The sequence below is a fragment of the Desmodus rotundus genome, chromosome 7, assembly GCF_022682495.2.
Source record: "Desmodus rotundus isolate HL8 chromosome 7, HLdesRot8A.1, whole genome shotgun sequence".
NCBI classification, from domain to species: domain Eukaryota; kingdom Metazoa; phylum Chordata; class Mammalia; order Chiroptera; family Phyllostomidae; genus Desmodus; species Desmodus rotundus.
The window spans coordinates 96,233,058-96,252,994 of record NC_071393.1 but is presented as its reverse complement, the minus strand read 5'-3'; the positions used below and the strand labels follow the sequence as shown (position 1 = coordinate 96,252,994).

Genomic DNA, 19,937 nt, shown 5'->3' with positions numbered 1-19,937 from the left:
CCATAGCATCCCAATCAGGCACCGAGTTTTGTCAAGGAGTGCTGATATGTACAGAAGCAGCTTTGTCTGCTTCAGCTGCACCCCTGCCTAGTGAAATGACAGTCAGTCTCTGATTCCAGATGACAAGAACTGGATAAAAACTTAAAACAAATGGCGACCTTTCAAAAGATTAATTTGTTTACCAACAAAATGTTCCCTCTTTGTCATCTGAGATGGGGGTGACCTTCACTTTCCCATATCTAGGCTGAAAGGATGCTGACTATAGTCATCTGTTAAGTTAACTCCATCTCAGCAATTATTCCCTTTTTTATTTTTAGTGACAAGAAGGGTTTATTAATTCACTCTGCTTCTTGTTGTGGTTTATAAATGCAACAAGCTCATTCTGAATTACTGCAGTGTGACATCAATTTGTTTAAATCTAATTCTGCTACCGTTGCCAAATTATGTTGTGACTGTAATTGTGGCCATATGCATGGACTTAAAACACAATCGTGTTTTGAAATAGCCCTTCTCTCCCACCCCCCTCCTCCTTACCCCCGTCCCTTACTTCTGGCGTTTCTTCTAATCATTTGACATTAACACAATTGCCTCACTTTCCATTACTTTATCATTTCAGAAATGAATGTGCTTTTAGTGTGGGAGATTACTATGTACACCCAAGTGAAACAGTGAAAAATGAAAGCATGATTTGTGAAGTGTGGTTGCTATCCAACTAAGTTAGTGAGAAACACACTGCATAACATATGACTCATAAAAATCTAAAAATCATAATAGTATTAAATTCAACCTCATGAATAAATAAAAGATTCTAAGTTTACATTGCATTATATATTTATTTACTTGGAAAGTGGGACCAAAGAACTAGTATAATTCTACAGCAACTCATATCTTGCCAAAAAGAAAAATGTTTTTATGATTCTTTTCTAGGTCATAACAGTTATAATCAGAGTTATTTGTGCAGCAATTCAAAGCAATGTTTTGTTTGGCTATTTTGTTATGCATTCATAATCGTTCTTTTAAAATTCATGCTAATAGATACATGTTTCAAGCCTTTTAAGAAACCCTTTTATTTTAAAAAAATAAATCAACGTCAAATTTTCTTTAGATCTTTTTAATGTATTGCATTGGAATGTCTAACTGGAACTAAATGCCAGTAGTACAAACAGTATCAGGCATTTCTTCCTGTCTCCCCATGTACAAGGCCCTTCTCAGAACCTGACAGAGGGATTATTATTGTCATTATTAGGCACACTTGACATATTAGAAAAATCACCAATGAGTTTCACTTTCAATATTTTGCTGTCAATTGCTTTTACTAACGGAGTTAGTGGGACATAATGTGCTGAAAGCGGGTTGGGGGTGAGCGTGTGTGTGTGTGTCCATGTATGTCCGGGATATGTGCGTTTTCAATGCACAAATCTTTGCTTCAGCCCCTGATTACCAGGAAGGACACACCTCTTCACAAAATGAAGAAATGCCAGTTTACAGGAACTAATAATGTAAATTAGCTTCATATTCGTTTGCTCCATCAAAAAATGTCCAAGATTATTTACAGGCTTTTGACAAGCTGTTCAAGTTTCAAAAGCAAAGAAACACATGGCCCTCAGCAGCCCGGTAATAACCCCCCTTTGAGGGTTTCGAGTAGTTCTAAAGAGCGATTAGCCTTGATGCTGCTTTTTTAATTAACTAGACATCACAACACCAGCCACGTTGCTTCAGTTTGGGTAAGTGCTTTCAAAACGTTTTTAAAAGTGGTGAACCACAACTGTACTTATTCCCAAGTGCTCTCCATGGTTGCTTACAACCAAACACCTGAATATTTCTTTCACAAGGCTTTTTGCACAATGCTCCTGTTTTACAAATCCAAAATGAACATACTGTTTTTCAGTTAGTACCATTATAATATACATATGTCAACATAAAATGATAGGGTCAACTATTTTGATTGAAATGCCAATAGTCATTTTGAGTAAAATGTATGTGATGTATATACATTTTTAAATGGTCTCGTGTAGAGTTTTATGGAGTCAAGGTTTTTTTTTTTAATATTTAATAAAACAAATGAGCATACATTATCTGTATGTCAGATAAGGCCAGGAGCTTTCCCATATCCTCTGTTCAATGTACATGGCACAGTGGCCAAGGTGCTGAGCCTATGTGGGAATTAGAAAGATACATAATAAATGACTAAGATTCTACCTCAAATCTTGGACATAACTTTGAATTCCTATTTATGCCTGAATCTTCGCTCAGATTCATTAAAGCACAGCATAACCCTCTCTAAATCTGGAGTTGTGCCCTTTTAAACTTCAATACTCATCGGAAAAAGTTTGCATGAGATGCAGCAGTTGCCTTGGGCTACAAAGCCTCAGCACTCCACCAGCTAAGCCAATATTAATTCTAGATTGAAGGGGGAAAACCAACAACAACAAAAGATAAATCTGCTTCTGTCTCTGCAGCCAGCGAAATAATATTTTTATTTCAAGGGCTTTGGGCTCATGGGAGCAGATAAAAATCCTTTCACATTATTCATAGTGACATTTTAAATAAAGTTTCAGCAGGAATAAAAATACCTAACTTTCTGGTTATTTCTTAGGCTATAAAAGTATTTCTATGATAAAGTGCTCTTAAACCAAACCTGTTAAAAGAACATAAAACACATATAAAGCAACTAAAAATATATTAGAGGGTTACGTGAATGAAATAGTCAGTTGAAAATGTCTATGCAGGACATTTGAAAGATTCATCTACGAGGTTATTATACTGGTTAGAAATGTTTTTTCAATTTAATTCTAAAATTAATCTGGTGTTTAGTTTTGACTTCTCCTAAGTATACATTTAAGAGCTTTTGAGAGAAGCCAGAGGTTAAAAATGTATTTAAAAATGTATAGATGTCACCTCGGTACTGTTTGCAGTATTAGAAATGATCTCAAATAAAAGAGCTTCTGAATTAAATGAAGCATGACTCTTAATTTTCCCAAGAAAACCCCACAGTACAGAAAGAATCCAATCCTTGCTTTGAGACACTTACCAGAATGTCAGTGTCAAAAAAAGGCACAGACTCTGAGATCCCTTAAAGCAATCACCATGTGATTATTTTTCCCTGCCATCATTTTGCTGACCTAAAGAATTAATCCCCGCTTGCGTCAGATTTAGAATAATTTTATTAAATGTCGTGTATTGTATGAGACTATACCATTGACGCTGACGCTATGCTCATTTCCTTCTTACTTTTCTGGTGGTAAGCCTATTATCAAATAAAATTCTTAAAATTTCTCTGTTAATTCTCTTTGTTTTTAAATTCTCTTATCCTTGTTAAAATTATGATACTAGATTATTTAGGAACATCAAATAAAATGGAGAAATTCGAATGAGCTACCAATGGATCTTTTAAAAATAGGTTTACTTGTTTTAATCATTTCTAATTATAAACAGAAGGAAAGCCACTCCATTAAATTCTAAAGACAAAAGGATCAAAATCTTTACTTAACATCTACATTATAGCTTATATTACTAATGTACGACTTCTAATTTTTGTTTTAAATTAAGAGCTCATTAAATCAACTCATTACTTACAGCTGCTTTTCTCTGATTGATACATGGCAAACTGATTCCGTAGTGCGCATTTACAGCAGCTCTGTGGTGGGTGTTTTCAGGGTCCTGCATGATTTTTACATTCAACCCTATCTTTCGCTGAAACAAAGAAACAATGAAACTTTCATGCTGGATGAACAAAAATGCTTACTAACATTTCATATCCTCAAAGGAGTATAAAGTTCTTTGAAAATAATTATTTTAATGCAATTCTCACTGGAAAAAATATATATTTGGGTCTTTTATTTATGTTGTTCATTGTCCTCATTCATTCAGAGAAAAAGAACTTTGCAGTTTTTACTCCACGCATCCTATTGCTCATACCAATACCTCCTCAGACAGGATTCATTTTCTCAAAAACAATGGTAGAAGCCCCACAAGGTGGACAAAGGACTAGAATACCTGGTTTCAATTTATTTTTAGCTTTCCAGGTCAAGGATTTTGCCAATGAAATCTATACTACAAACACACAGGTAGAGGGCTCCCTTGGTCTGTTAATGTGGCGCTTTCCTCAAGGGACTTTTACAGGTAATCTCAGTTTGGACTCGGTAAATTTACCACAACAAATCTATTTACTCCTTCACAGAGATTTTGCTCTGGATAGGAAAAATGTATGCTTTCATTAGAAAAAAAAATAAAAGTAGCTTATTTGAACCATGTGTTCCTCATTTTAAATAATTCAAATTAGTTACAGCTGGGATGCTCAACTATAAACCAGCAGTTCAGGCAGCACAGTGTGGGTGGAGAGGGCACCGGGGAGGTCGGGGACTTGGGTTCCAGTCTTGCTCTCCCCGGGACTGCCTGTGTATGTATGCTCTTGGGTAAGCCACCGTCCCCCTTTGGAAGTCAGTTTCTTTATTTCCAAAATGTGACAGACTTGATGGTCTCCTGAAGAACTAGTCACCCTCCCCCCACACACACCCCTCTCCCGCTTTGGCATTGCATGATTCGATGCTCAGTGGTAAATTGACACTTAAGAAATACGGTATTACCAGCAGTTTCTGAAGTCTTGTGACTTGCTTACTGTGATATAATTCACATACTATATAATTCAGCCCTTTAAAAGTCTGTAATTCAGTGGTTTTTAGCAGATTTACAGAGTTGTACAACCACCACCCGTCTTTAATTCTAGAACGTTTTCATCACTGCACAAAGAAACTTCAAATCCATTATCAATCACTCCCCATTTCCTCCCATCCCAGCCCCTGGCAACTGCTAATCTGTCCCTCTCTTGGATGTGCCTATTCTGGGCATTTCATAGGAATTGTAAATAGGTGGTCTCTGTAACTTTTGAAAGGAGGGGTTGTAAGCAGTTAAAACACCTGAGTTCCTTTCAATTGAGTGTCTTAATTCTGAGGGTGACCTGATGCAACTGTTACAACGGCTGGAGGAATCGGATTAGTTCACGATCCAGGTACTTCTTGGATCCTAGGAATGTATACATTGGTTGTGCCTAAGGCCAAAGTGAAGGGAAAGACTACAAAATTATTTATAGAATGTATGCTGTCTAATTATTTTTATTTTTATTTATTCACTTAGAAGGGAAGGGAGGGAGAGAGGGAGAGAAACATCCATGTGTGAAAGACATCAGTGGGTTGTCTCCCACAACTGGGGACCTGGCTCGGAACCCAAGCAGGTGCCCTGACCGGGAATTGAACCGGTGACCTTTCTGTCTGCAGGCTGGCGCTCAATCCACTGAGCCACACCAGCCAAGATGTCTACTTATTTCTTAACACAGGTGCCAAACCTTCCTTTTATTTTTTTTAATGGCAGTTTTTAAACCATATCTCCAAATACCTGTACTCAACTGCCCACTTGATTTAACCCGTGCAGGAACACAGGTTGCAAATAAAGCCTATTTCCCTCCCCTTAAAGTACACACGGTGACAAAAATAATGTTGTGCCTAGTTAGAAGTGGGCTTCCTTCTGTGGCCAACCCACACTCACAGCACAACTCCAGGTGTCTGCGTGGAAGCTCAGCGCCCCTTTCATCGAAATTAGTACCGTAACATAACTTTTTTCTTAATTAAACTTTCAGAATAATTTTCATTCTACAAAGGGTCAGGATATTACTAATATGTATATATTGACTAGATGTGGTTTCTAGGTGTAATTAGGGTTATTTTTAAAAATGTGTATTCTGGATATAATCGATGGTAATAACTTTGTCTATCATGTCTAAGCTTTGTTAGAACTTTTTAATTATGGGATCATTGGCTAGTGGACCACAGCAATTTTCTTAGTTTTATTATGCTCCATCAACTTTCTGGGCCTATAGGACTGGTATAGGAAAGAAATGATTGAATACAGAATTATTGTTAAAATTGGCATTAAAATCCAGTTTTCCATCCATTTTTGCACTTCTGGCCCTGACACAGACATTTCTTATAAGAAATCAAAATATAAAAAGCAACCCAACAGAAATGATAGGTTGTCATATCAATTCTTTATTAGTTGGCTTCTAAAGCCATGAGAAATATCCTTTAAAATTATTAATATTCTATTTGCTATTTTGGCACCAAAGTATGTATATACCAAAATAATATGTAGCATACTTGATTTAATTTCCCTTTTAAAAAATCATATAAAGGAGTCTACATTTTTAAATAAATTTACATATCAAATGGTTTCACTGAAAATCACTATCAAATACCTAATTCACAACCTAAATTTGTCTTACATTTTACAAATTACATCTATTGAGATGTACAGGGAAGTACTTATAAGCATAAGCTGCATTATTAGGCCTAGTTCTAAGCTTTTCCAAGAAAAACAATTATAGACCTAAGAAACAAAAACAAAATTAATCAACCCATTAAGCAGGAAAACATGCTCTGGAAGATAATCGGTTTTTTACCAACAGTAAGATAAATATCAGGAATAATTTCAGAAATTTGCCTTAAATTGGTCAAGAAAAGACAGCAATTTATTTAATCTATCTTGAGTCACTAAATAATCCAAACTTCATATTCTCTCCTTTTGATAGTAATTACAAGCAGATATATCAAATGTGACTCTCATTTAGACTTTGGTTTGTAAGAACAAAAGTTATTATCAGAGCCAATTACTGTTTTACCTACATGGCTGCACAGAAGCAGGGAGCTCAATTTTCATCTCATCAGTGATTTCGTGGTATTTATTTTATTACTATGCCCGCAAAGCTATATAAGAAAGAAATAGCTTATGCTATTAAAACTAGGGTTTGAACACAAGAGGCTAAGGTTTCTTTTAGAAGAAGGTCTGAATTAAAAACACTAGGCAGCGTGTAAGGCTGGCTCCCCAGACGTGGGCAGCCCATAGAGTGACACGCTTCTGGGCAGCAGATCCCACACGGCGCAATCAAAATTGAAATGCTTCCCAAACAAAGTTGAGGCAGCCTATTTACTAAGTTATAGTATTACCAGCATAACGTTATTCTCAACAGTGTTTGTTACAAGTAATGCCTTCTAAAGTGTATATTGCTTAATATCATGTTCCCGCTGGTTAAAGACATCTGCTGTTTAATCTCAAAACCAGAAAAAAGAGAAAAAAAGATCGTTTCCTTTAACACTCTGATTCTTTTAACCATTATTATATTTAATGGAAGTACAAAAGATGCCGAATTCTGGTTCAAGCTATATGTTCTAGATTTATTTGTAAAATTGGGTAATAATAGCTACCTTCACAGAGTGGTTTGTGAGGTTTAAATGACTAATGTGTGATAAGTATCTTGCAAATTATAAAGTATTATTGAGGAGTCAACTTGCAAGGGGCTTCTACTCATCAAATAACAATAACTGCTATAGATTGAAACACTTCAAGTATAAAAAATCCACAAGCTCTTAATATAATTTCCCTATCTCCCCCTAAAACTTGATAAAATTAATAATTTAATCTTAACTTTGATAAGTAAAAGAATCAAGCATTTATTCTCCTTTTCCTGAAAATCTATTTTTAAGATCCACCAAAGAGTTGATAAGGGAAAGTTCTTCATAAAACTTAATAAATGAAGGAGGAAAGATAGAACTATAAAATCACCACTATGCAATTCCTAATGAAATAATGTACAATGTTTGGGTAAATGTCTGTAGTTGCTATAGCTTTAGGTGAAATGTGGTGGAGGACCTTATATAGGATAGATCAAGCTGGTAATATACTTGGACTCACTGTTCTAGCATAACACCATTAAAAGAGAAAAAAGAATTTATCTCTGGATATGCTATAAAAGGAAAGACACAGCCCCACCTATGAAGTATTCCTGCCAAAAAGATGTTACCTGAATCTGATCAAGCCTCTAGGTAAAACTAGTTTATAGGAAATACTAGAGACAGAGGACCGCGTAAAATGACACCAGGAGATTGCAATCAACCAAATTCAGACCGTGGGGAAAAACCTGTATGACCAATGACCTGGTTTCTTCACCCAATAAATGATGCTTTTTTTTTTTCTTTTTTTAAGTCAGGGAAACCGTTACAGATAAAATGAGATACAACTGCAATGTGTGGCCCTTCTTTACATCCTGATTCAAACAACAGTCGAAAGTCAGAGAAAACTGAACGTGGGCTGGGAATTACATAATATTAATACAGTGTTGAATTTATTAGGTGTGCTAATATTTTTTAAGTCTTCATCTGAAGTATTCAAGGGTAAAATGATATGATGCCTAGGATTTGCTTTAAAAGACCTCACCAAAAAGAGTAGAGGGCATAGATGAAATAAGAATGGTAAAATTAGGGTAACTGCTAAGGCTGGTGATGGTTGCATGGATTTCATTCTATTTTTGTGTCTATTCAAAAATAAATTTTCTTAATAAAAAATCATATTTGAAATTAAAGTATAATTCAAATGTAATTATTCATTATCTTATTATCCCTGAATATGTATCAGGGACATGGCAGGGTGGAGCTCATGCAGTGCTTGCACGTGAGTCAAGGGCAGATGCCCATCCTGGATGTCCATGCGTCTCTGGGAATTTTTGCCCTGACTAAAGATGGCAGTCAGAAGAAGGTAAAAGATCCTGGGGAACTGGCAAAAATGGCAGACACTAACACATCAGAGGAAGGGCTGGATATGAGGTCACACAGGAAGTTCCGGGCAAGCACTTAAATTAGGGTGGGCAAAAAGAGAGAGAGCCACGAAGTCTGGAGTGAGCGAGAAGGGAGGTCTGAAATTCAGAAGTTCACTGAGTTGCCAGAGCTGGTGGTACAGAGGGGATTTGAGTCTGCCTGGAGAAGGCAGTGGCAGAGCTGATGGAGCTGCAGGGACCTGCTTAGCCACCCAAATTAGTAAGGGATGCTTAGAGCTGAACCGTGACAGGGAATGCCAAGCTGCAGACTTCTGCTTTTCTAAAAGATGATACCTCTGAGTGGCGAATTCTGAAACTGGTCTGGTTTGGCAAAGGGAGGCAGGACTATGTGTTTTGGGGTGTTTTTAAAGGGAGCAGGACTTAATGGCAGAAATCTGCCATTTACTCTAAATCTGCATAACCTTTAAGTAAACAGCCCCTTTCCTTTTTCACCAAGCTCTTGCTCTGGGAGTCATGCTTCTTGGCCGCAGGCAATCGAACCCCACAGCCGTGCCAGTACTGCACTGGCAGGCTCTGCAACACTCACAGTGTTCAACCGGGGCTGGCCCCTGCTCCCTTCCCTACTTCTCTCCCCCTTGCCCATCCCTCTCCAGCTTCCTTGCTGTTCGCACTCCTAATTCAGGGTCTTCACCTATTCTGTTTCCTCTGCCTGGAATGCTCTCCCTCCAAGTGGCCAAATGACTTGCTCCCTCATTTCCATCAGATTGCTGTATAAGTGTCATCTTACAAGAGAGACCATCCCAATAGCCCTTCCTCTCCCAGCTTTTCTTTCACTAGCCATCATACTATATATTTACTTTTCAATTTTTTTTTCCTAATGCCTACCCCACACCACCTAGAATATGAGCTCCATGAGAGCAGAGGAGTTTGGAGATGCCTAAAATAGTGCCTGCCTGGCACAATATTAGGTAGAAAATAGAGGTTGACCAGTATTCATCAACAAATGAGAAGAATGTGCGTTTGTGGGGGATGGTGTATAGGGCAGGGGAGAGTAATGGGGGGAAATGAGCACAACTGTTATTGAACAACAATTAAAAAATTAAAAGAATGATCACTTTACTTACCGTGTATGGGGGCACCGTTATAAGGATTGATATGTGTTCATCCTTACAGCAGCCCTGTGAGGTAGGTACATGCTATCATTACACCCATTTAAAGACGAGGAACTGAGGCACACACAGGTTAGGTGATTTGCCAAGGTACAGGATGGGAAGCCATACTTTTAACCATTATGTTGTCATTTATTGAGGTCCTACCCTAGGCTGGACACTGTCTAGGCACTGGGTATAGCAGTGAATGAAACAGTCTCTCTCTGCTTTAGAGTAAGTAGTAAAGGCTTGTATAAAATAACCAAATGCAATGGCAAATCTTACTTCATCTGGGTTTGGATAAAAGAGCAGTAGAAGACATTTGGGAAATAACTGGGGAAATCTGAATATGAGCTAGGTATTTGTTATATTCAAGAATTATTATTAGTTTTAGGTGTGATAATAGTATTGTGGGTAGGTAGAAATATTGCTCATTTTTAAAGATGCATGTTAAAGCTTTAAGGGGTGAAATGTCATTAGGCCTATATATTGAAATACTTTAATGAAAAATAGGTTGACAATTGGTAAATCTAGGTGAAGGAGGAATTAACCATTCATATACTATCCTTGGTTTGTTTGAATATTTTCATAATAAAAAGTTTTTTTAAAGCCATAAAAAAGGAAAAAATATGGACCTTCCATTCTAATGAGAAGACAGCTCACAGTGGCTGGTTCATTGCGGCCGTCTCTTCTCCCCACTCTGTTCTGCAAAGTCCAACTGCCAGCTCATCAGCAGAGCTTTCCACCCTTATGTTAGTTGCGGATAACTCCGTGAAAATCTGTGAAGCAGCCCTTACTTGCCTGGCTTTTGCCTTCTTTGATCTCTCACCGTATGGTGCCTCATGTCAAAAATCCTCAAAATTTGAGTTTCAATCACATTTTGAGAATCAGTTTCTCAATTAGATCCCAATTCACAAAACTAAAAAGATTCTTCCATCTAAGACACAGGTGTTACACATGATTGCATCCTATCAAATCACTTATTTTATGTTTGATTGATAAAGCATCCATTCTGTGGAATAAACATAGAAAATAGCACTCAGGCAGTGAGGTGGCTTTGTTTTCCCCTCTCCAGAAACAATCACCTATATTATGCTTCTGAGTCGGTCCTTTGATCTAAAGAGTTTAGAGATTTCTATTTTCAAATTGCCTTCAGACTTAACTTGCCAGACACAACAAGGAAATCAAATACTCTCTTGGCCTATAAGCTTTTTCTCCTTCTCTTCCTCCTTTCTGCCTTGTCTTTTTGCTTATTATTTCAAGCCCTTCCCTCGGCTCTCACAGTGCATGCGCCCGAGGTGCCCCAACGCGGGTCTGGGCTGGTGTTGGTATGTACACTGTAAAGGCAAGCCATCAGAATGTGGCTTCCTCCAATGGAAAAGAACATCAATAAACAATCTTAATTATGGTGCTTAATTACAGTTGAGCAACTCCTAATTGTCATGTGAGGGGTTTCTTTGGTGGGAGGGGGGGTGTAAAATGGAATTCCAAAAACAGCTATCAACTTTGGAGAAAGAGAGCTGAAAGAAGCAACTGGGGTTTACCTAGTTTAAATGGTTGGCTGTGGGCAATTAAAGGTGGCAATATCCCAGTTGGATTTCACAACTGCTTAATAATACAAGCTTTTGAGCTGGGGCGGGAGGCATGCTGGAACAGTTGGGAAAACAGCACTGTTTGTCATTGACTTTACAATGCAAAATCAGGGCTATCCTTTGTGTCAGTGGTTATGCGTTTTTAAGCAGATGTCGCTGATATTAGAAATAAAATGGCAGTAGGGATCCAGGCCCTGGAGGTGAAATCAGGATGGGAAATAGCCCTTGCCCCTCTCTAAACGAGCCTCACCCATGCTCACCACATTTCAAAGAACCGACGGTTATACTCGGCACATACGATTCCTTTTCTTTATAATCATTTGACGGGTTTCAAAACTCTCTTGGGAAAGTCAATTTCTGGCCATAGGTTCATTTTTTGTTTGTTTTTTTTTCCTGGAATAATGAAGCAACTATACATTGGACAACAGTCCTAATTTCGGATATTTTATTTTATTGTCTTTATAAACCAGAGATCTCAAATCTTCCACTTGTGGACCAACTGGCCCTCTGAGATTCTTGGCAAAATAATAAAAATTTAACTGAAAAAGATACTTGATAGTAAGGAAGATAAGAAGTGTAAGCTCCCTTTATCACAGCATTCTCTTTTCATCAAAGCCCATATGATTCTCTGATATTTCCTTATCGGTGAACCGTCTCCCCTCACTAGCATATCAGCTGTATGAAAGCAGGGACCTGGTCCGAGTCGTTCACCCCAGTGTGCCTCTAACAGTCCTTGGCGCACCGTAAGTATTCCAGAGAGTGTCTGAACAAACCCAGTGTGACAAGTGCAATGACAAAGGTAGGAGCAAGCTGCCTTGGGATTGCAGACAAGCCTGACTAGTACTGGTATTTTACATGGGGACGAGTACACCCTGAGGATTCACTCTGGTGGTTTCATTTATTCATTCAACAAACATTTATTGAGAGTCTCCTGGAATTATAGCACAATGAACAAACTCCCATGGAGCCTTCCCTCCTTATAATCTAGTGGAAAGACAGACAGTTTATTTAAGAATTGTTAAAAATTTATATAAGAATCACTTAAAAAATCATACAACTCAGTATCTAATTATCAATTGTGGCAAGTGTGATGAAGGAAAAATGCAGGCTAGTATAAACAATTATATTGGCCGTACAACTCTGAATATACTAAAAACCACTGAATCAAACACTTTAAAAGAGTGAACTTTATGGTATGTGAATTATATTTGGATAAAGCTATTATTTAAGAGGGCACTGCAGTGGTTAGGAGCACAGTGTTGGATCCCTACCCTTCTGGCACATAGTGTCGCTCTGACACGTACTAGCTGTGTTGTCTCCGCCAATTTCTTTAACATTCTGTACCTTGGTTTATTCATCAATAAAATGAAGATAATAATAAGGTCAAGAGAATTAGTATTTCCAAAGCCCTAGTAACAATACCTGGTACTCAAAAGAGGGGAGCAATTATTATGATATTACTTTTGGGGAGTCAGAGAGGAAACAGGAGTCAGATTGAAAGAACACTCTAAGGAGGCAAAATCAAAAAACTTTTTTTAAAAAAAGATTTTATTTATTTTTAGAGCGAGGGTGAGGGAGGAAGAAAGAAAGGGAAAGAAACATGGATGTGAAGAGAAACGTGGATCTGTCGCCTCGCACATACGCCCCAACGGAGACCAAACCTGCCACCCAGGCATGCGCCCTGACCGGAATCCAACGGGTAACCCCTCCCTTCGCAGGAAAAGTCCCAACCAATGGTCAGGGCCAGAAACCTCTTGAGCTCTATTCCTTGCCACCTAGAAACTTTCTTTCTAGGGCTCTGTTTAAAAATGTGTAGGTATTCTGTTTTGATTTATTTTGCTTTCTGAAGAAAGCTCTTGTCAAAGAAATTGACCATGCCATGAACATTGTGTGAAAAAAACAATGATGTTCCTCATTTAGACAGAAAGCAAATTTCCTTCCTTTACTCATATGTTTTTTTCTACCAGCTTTATTGAGATAGAATTCATATCCCTTAGATTCTCCCTTTTAAAAGGGTACAATTCCATGGTGTTTAGTATATTCACAGAGTTGTGCAGCCACTGCCACTGTCTAGTTCCAGAACGTTTTTATCATCCTCGAAGAAACCTGATACTCATTAGAGGCACTCCCCGTTCTCCCCGCCTCCTAGCCTCCAGCAACGTGAATCGACTGTCTCTAAGGATTTCTTTCTCTATTCCTACCTTTATTCTTGGAAAGGCATGCGGAAATGTGCTGAGCTGTTTCTGGGGTTGCCAAAGTTTATTCTCAGATTCCAAAGGGAAAATAAATAATTTCTGATCAATTACAGTTGGCAGCAACCTAAGGGGTGGGGGGAGAATTTAAAATCAAATTTGCTATCTTAAAATCTTCACAAATTGTAATTTAAAAACACATCCTAGTTACATTAGATTTTACAGGAAATATTATGTTGGTAATTACAATAAAGCAGACCAATCTAAAAAACATTTTTACCACTAAAAAACTGTGGTTGTTTATTAAGCATATGAACTTCCAAGGCTGATAATACTGTTACAGCATGAATAGAAAGCTCTACGTCTGGCTGAGTTCACACGGCACGTGGCTGACAGAATTGCCGCGCTGGAAAACATTTCTTAGTAAAGAAAAATACAATATGCTGAACTTTGTTTAATAAAGCCAAATCACAGGGTAGCCAATGTCAAATGTATTCAGAATGGTTGTACCACAAAGCACTTCATACTTACATTCTTTAAACCTCTAAATTTTTGCAATTATATAAAATAGTAAGGATCAAATTTGGTTAAAGGGCCTCCTTACCAAGCAACGGGCAATTCCTTGGAAGAGCAATGCAAAACAAAATAAAGTAGTAAGAATGAGTATATGTGTGCCTTAAAAATTTTAATTTAAAAGCAGTTCTTTAAAACAGTTTACATAATTAAGATCAATAAAACTCGACCACCAATGACTCGATCTCTTCATTCTACTGTGATACCTACTTTCGGGAAATTATCATTGGGGAGCAATTTATGGACTTCTGTTTTTTCCCCAACATGTAAAGAGATTGGATGTTATCACTCCCAACCTTACAACAAGAAAAAATGGTGAACAAACCCAAAACAACCCTTCTTAGATCCATCAGAGAATTTGGATCATAGGGAGAACTGCTGCCCTGAACACTGGAGAGGGGGGCAGGTAAGGACCAATAGTAGAAGCCGGCTGTCGGAGCACGTACTGGGAAGAGAACTCACACTCCAACTGAGAATCACTGGAGGCTCTGTGAATTAGCTTGAAAGTTAAAAACTGCAGGGCCAAGTGTTGGAGGCCCGGGGTAGGGGGTGCAGTGGGGGAAGCTACACTTTCATGAGTTTTACCTCCAGGAGCCCCACCATGTTCTCATGGTAAAAAAAATCAGAGAAAAATCTCCTCCTGCTACCAGCAGGGAGAAGGGAAAAGAAATCAGTTCAAAATACTCCCAAAAGGAGTTCTGTCCTTTGTTCTGTTCTCTGCAATAAAGGTAAGCTCTCAAGGAAAACTATTGTACCAAAACCTTACCTGACTTAAAGAAGGGCACTTAGCTAAAGTCTGCCCCCTCTGGGGGATAAAGCTGAGAAAGATTTGTGAAGGTCACAATGCAGGGACTTAGACACACTAAAAGACTGAGACCTAATCGCAGGATTATAGAACGCTCCTCCCCGGCACACGCTATGTCTATAGAGCCTCTGTACAGCAGAGGACTGCAGATGAAAGAAGTGCAAGGCTCAGGCCCCATCTAGGAAGGAGTTTCTAGGGAAATCCAAAGACAACAGTGGAGACAAGACAGACAGTGGAGGAAATGGAAGCCTCAGACACCTACAGTCATAGCAGAGAGTACACACAGCATAACTGACCAGGTGAAGGCCTGCTCATCTCAGTTCCTATTACCTAATACATCAACAAAAAACGACAAGGCATGCTAAAAGGCAAGGGGAAAAAAAGTCTAGAGAGACAAAGCAGGCATCAAATTCAGATTCAAATATAACAGATTTTGGAATTATCAGACCAGGAGTTTAAAATAAGATTAAAATGCTAAGGGCTCTACTGGAAAAGCTGACAACATGCAAGAACAGATGGGTAATGTAAGCAGAGAGAGGAAAACTCTATGAAAGAATCCAAAGGGAAAGCTAGAAATCAAAAACACTAAGAAATAAAGGCTTCCTTTGAGGGGCTTATCCATAGACTGGACACGACCGACGAAAGAATCCGTGAGCTCGAAGAAATGTAATTATATACTCCAAAACTGACATCCAAGAAGGAAAGAGACTGAATAAACAGAACAATACCCAGGAACTGTGGGACAATTATACATGATGTAACATACACACAATGAGAATATCAGAAAAAGAGGAAAGGATCAGAAGAAATATTTGAGTAATAATGGCTGAGAATTTTCCAAAATTAATGACAGACCCTAAACCACAAATCCAGGAAGCTCAGAGAATACCAAGCAAAATAAATGCCATCCCTGCCCCCCTGAAAAAAAAAAAAACCCACCTACACGTAGACAAATCTTATTCAAACTATTGAACCAAAGACAAAATCTTGAAAAAAGACAGGAAAAAACCCAACTTACCTATAGAAGAACAAATATGAGAGTTATATTGAACTTCTCTTCATAAACCATGTACGAAAGAAGAGACTTGAGGGAAATATTTGACATGTGAAGAGAAAAAATCCTTACCCTGGAATTCTGTATCCAGTGAAATTATCCTTCAAGAGTGAAGGGAAAATAATGATGTCCTCAGGCAGACAAAAACTGAGACCTGTCTTGCAAGAAATGTTAAAAGAAATTCTTCAGGGACAAGAAAATTATGGAATAATTTCCATTAAACAGTGCAGAAAAAAGAAAACTATGGAATATATGAGGCAAAAAGAAAATCCAGACCTGATCACCATGTTCTTCTTTGTGTCCCAAGATTCCTAACTTGTCTACCTCCTCTCCATCCTTCCAAGTCTTCTTAAGTTTGTTTTATATATAATATGAGGGTTCTTAGTTGTACTTAGAAGAAAGAACAGGGTGTCTATACCATCTTGCTAGAAGTGAACCTCTCAGTATATTCCTTATGAAGACTTCCACCTCCATAGACTAAGTATTTATAAGTGAATTTGCATTGGACTGTAACACTGTATCCCATCCTCACCCCACCTCCATGCTCACCACCAATAAATACTGTGAAAGTTTTTCCATGTCATTAAAACTCTTTGGACAGGACTTCCAGTCAAGATGGAAGTGTACATAGACACACTTTGCCTCCTCATGCAACCACAGAGAATTACAACTAAACCTCAAAACAAATAACACCTGGAACTGTCACAAAATCAAACTGTATGGAAGTCTGAAAACCAAGGATTTAAAGAAGCCACATTCATCCAGACAGGGAGGAGGGGCAGAGACCCCGAGATGGGTGAAGAGGTGAGGAGGCAAAAGCGGAATGAGCAGTTGCACATTCACATGTGGTGGAGGAAGGTGGAGAGGGAGACCTTGGGAGCGAGTGATCCCAACCCCAGGCCAGACCACACAGCCCAAGGTACCAGTGTCAGGAAGATAAATAAATCCCCATAACTTCTGGCTGTAAAAACCAGTGGGAGTTGGGGGAGCGGAAGAAACTGCCAGATTTTCAGAAGACTCTATTTAAAGGGCCCACGTTGTCTTAGAATGTACACAAACCCACCCACTCTGGGATTCAGCACCAGAAAACAGCTGGAAGGGTGCCAGTCACATACTGGGAGTGGGTTAGATGACTGGAAATGGGTCAAATGCCAGGCAAACTTCCAGAAACCAGGCAATGGCACTGTCCCCTCTCTGAGTCCTCCCCTAATATGGAGCCACAAAGTGGTGAAGCAGGTTGCCCCACCCTGGCAATTACCTAAGGCTCCACCCCACACAATTTACAGAGGCCTTTTCCACAATAGGCCACACTACTAAGACAGGGAGTCAAAGCAGCTGTAACTAATACACAGAAACAAACACAATGAAGCTGCCAAACTGAGGAGACAAAGAAATATGGCCCAACTGAAAGAACAGAACAAAACCCTAGAAAAAGAACTAAATGAAACAGAGATAACCAACCTATCAGATGCACAGTTCAAAACACTGGTGATCAGGATGCGCAAAGAACTTATTGAATGTGGAAACAATATAAAGAAAGAAATGAAGATTACGCTATATGAAATAAAGAAAAATCTACAGGGAACCAACAGTGAAAGGGAGGAAGCCAGGATTCAAATCAACGTTTGGAACAAGGAAGAAACAAGCATTCAACCGGAACAGAAAGAATAAGAATTCCAAAAAATGAGGAGAGTATAAGAAGACTCTAGGACATATCCAAATGTGCCAACATCTAAATCATAGGGATGCCAGAAGGAGAAAAGGAAGAGAAAGACATTGAAAGCTTATTTGAAAAAACTAATGAAAAAAAAAAACCTAATTGGGCAAAGGAAATAGACATACAAGTCCAGGAAGCACAGAGAGTCCCAAACAAGTTGGACCCAAAGAGGACCACACCAAGACACAACATAATTAAAATGCCAAAGGTTAAAGATAAAGAAAGAATCTTAAAAGCAGCAAGAAAAAAGCAGAGAGTTACCTACAAAGGAGTTCCCATAAGACTATCAGCTGATTTCTCAAAAGAAAGTTTGTAGTCAAGAAGGGACTGGTAAGAAATATTCAAAGTGATGAAAAGCAAGGACCTACAACCTAGATTAGTCTATCCAGCAAAGCTATGATTTAGAATTGAAGGGCAGATAAAATGCTTCCAAGAGAAGGTAAATCTAAAGGAGTTCATCATCACCAAGCCATTATTACATGATATAATTATTACATGTTAAAGGGATGTATTTAAGAAAAAGAAGATCAGAACTATGAACATTAAAATGGCAACAAACTCACAACTATCAACAACTGAATCTAAAAAAATAAACTACGCAAACAATCAGAACAGGAATAGAACCATAGATGTGGAGATCGTTTGGAGGATTATCAGCTGTGAGGGGGAAGGGGCGAATGAGGGGAAAGGCGCAAAGATTAAGAAGCATACCTAATTGGTAGGTACAAAATAGACAGGGGGATGTTAAGAACAGTATAGGAAGGAAATGGAGAAGCCAAAGAACATATACAAATGACCCATGGACATAAACTAAATTGGGGCAGGGGAGAAACTAAAGGGGGAAAAATTGGGATAACTGTAATAGCATAATCAATAAAACATCTTAAAAAAATTTTTTTAATGTCAAAAAAACTTGGACAATTCTCATTTTAGTAGATATATAATATACATATAATTATGTTATGGATGTAACCATTTACTGTTAACATTTAGGGTATTTTCAAATTTATTGGTATTAGATATAATATTGAAATAAATAAACTTATACAGAGATTCTTGAATATTGCTCCTTATTTCCTAGGATAAATTCCTAGAGGCAAAACTACTAAATTAAAAATAATAATTTAAAAAATCTTCCCATATATTTTGAAGAATTTCTGTTGAGAACTTGAAACCTCCACCAGTAATATAAGAGCATACCCATCCTGCTACCCCCGATGAGCACTGAGTATCAGGGTGATTTAAGTGATCCATTTTATTAAGGTGTAAAAAAAAAAAAGTAATGTTTAATTTGGATTTCCCTGGTTTACCAGTGAGATGAAATATTTTTAATATTTTTCACATGTATACTTGTTATTTGCATTGCTATGTCTGTTGATATCCTTTTGTCTGCCAAATTTTTTTAATTGCCAGTAGCTCTTTATATTTAAAGTAATTTTGATGTCATATTTGCTGCAAATGTTTTTCTAGTTGTTATTTTTTATTTTATGGTACTTTTCAAAATTTATTTTTTTGTTTAAAAAAAGTCAAACCCCCAGAAAAACTGAAAGAACAGTGAGCACCCAACTGCTCTTTACTTAGATTACCAAGGGTTGACATCCCGTTACCCATTCTTCATTTCTCCCCCTATGACTGGAGTGTAACCATATTTTCTCTAAGCAGGATTTGCGGACCTCTTTGTAATAACCCAGAAGAGACTGGCTCCAAGGGGCCTCAATAATTGAGCAAAAATGTATCTTCTAATCTACTTTCACCATTTAACAGAAACCTCTTCTTGTCCTCTCATAGTTTCTCCTTATTATTTATTGGATTTGTTCTTGTTTGTTTTCCCCCTCAAACACTAGCACAACAGAATATAAAATGAAGATGTTTGTTCAGTTCTGACAGTTTTGGTACAGATGGCAGTCACCCTCCTAGTGTCAATAAGCAGAGCGTGGTCATTAAAAACGGTGCGAGCAGATCTCACGAGCAGTAAGATCTGTGAAAGCCGGTAATGATAAGAGGAAGAACCACTTTGACACAGAAGGAGAATCATTGCCAAAGTGGGGGAAGTAGTGTAACCTATTTTGAAAACAACGTGAAAGCATTTTAAGCTCTTTGGAGAAAATATGCCACTTTTGATAATGTACTTATCATAGTACAAAATCTCACATTTGCTGGCATCTATTATTATCACTTTGTGTACCTACTGGGGTTTGTTTCTACGAGTCGAGACTACCGGATTTTCCCTTGAGCAATACTTTCTAGAAAGGAAAAC

The 19,937-nt window shown here is 38.0% G+C and overlaps 1 protein-coding gene across 6 annotated transcripts in view; it reads right to left on the bottom strand.

The window, feature by feature from the left end:
* Nucleotides 1-19,937, bottom strand: part of IQCH (IQ motif containing H) — a 185,429-nt gene that overhangs the window by 152,433 nt on the left and 13,059 nt on the right. For 3 of the 6 annotated variants that reach the window (XM_045201370.3, XM_045201367.2, XM_045201369.2), the window contains exons 3-4: nucleotides 13,541-13,658; nucleotides 3,577-3,693 (exon numbers count right to left, since the gene is read on the bottom strand). The exons of 1 other annotated variant lie outside the window; for it this stretch is intronic. In XM_045201370.3, the coding sequence (XP_045057305.2) occupies nucleotides 3,577-3,693; nucleotides 13,541-13,658 (235 nt within the window). Of the gene's footprint in view, nucleotides 1-3,576; nucleotides 3,694-9,723; nucleotides 9,758-13,540; nucleotides 13,659-19,937 lie in introns of those variants that run through there. 2 more of the 6 variants (XM_045201368.2, XM_071221988.1) reach the window with 2 other exon arrangements.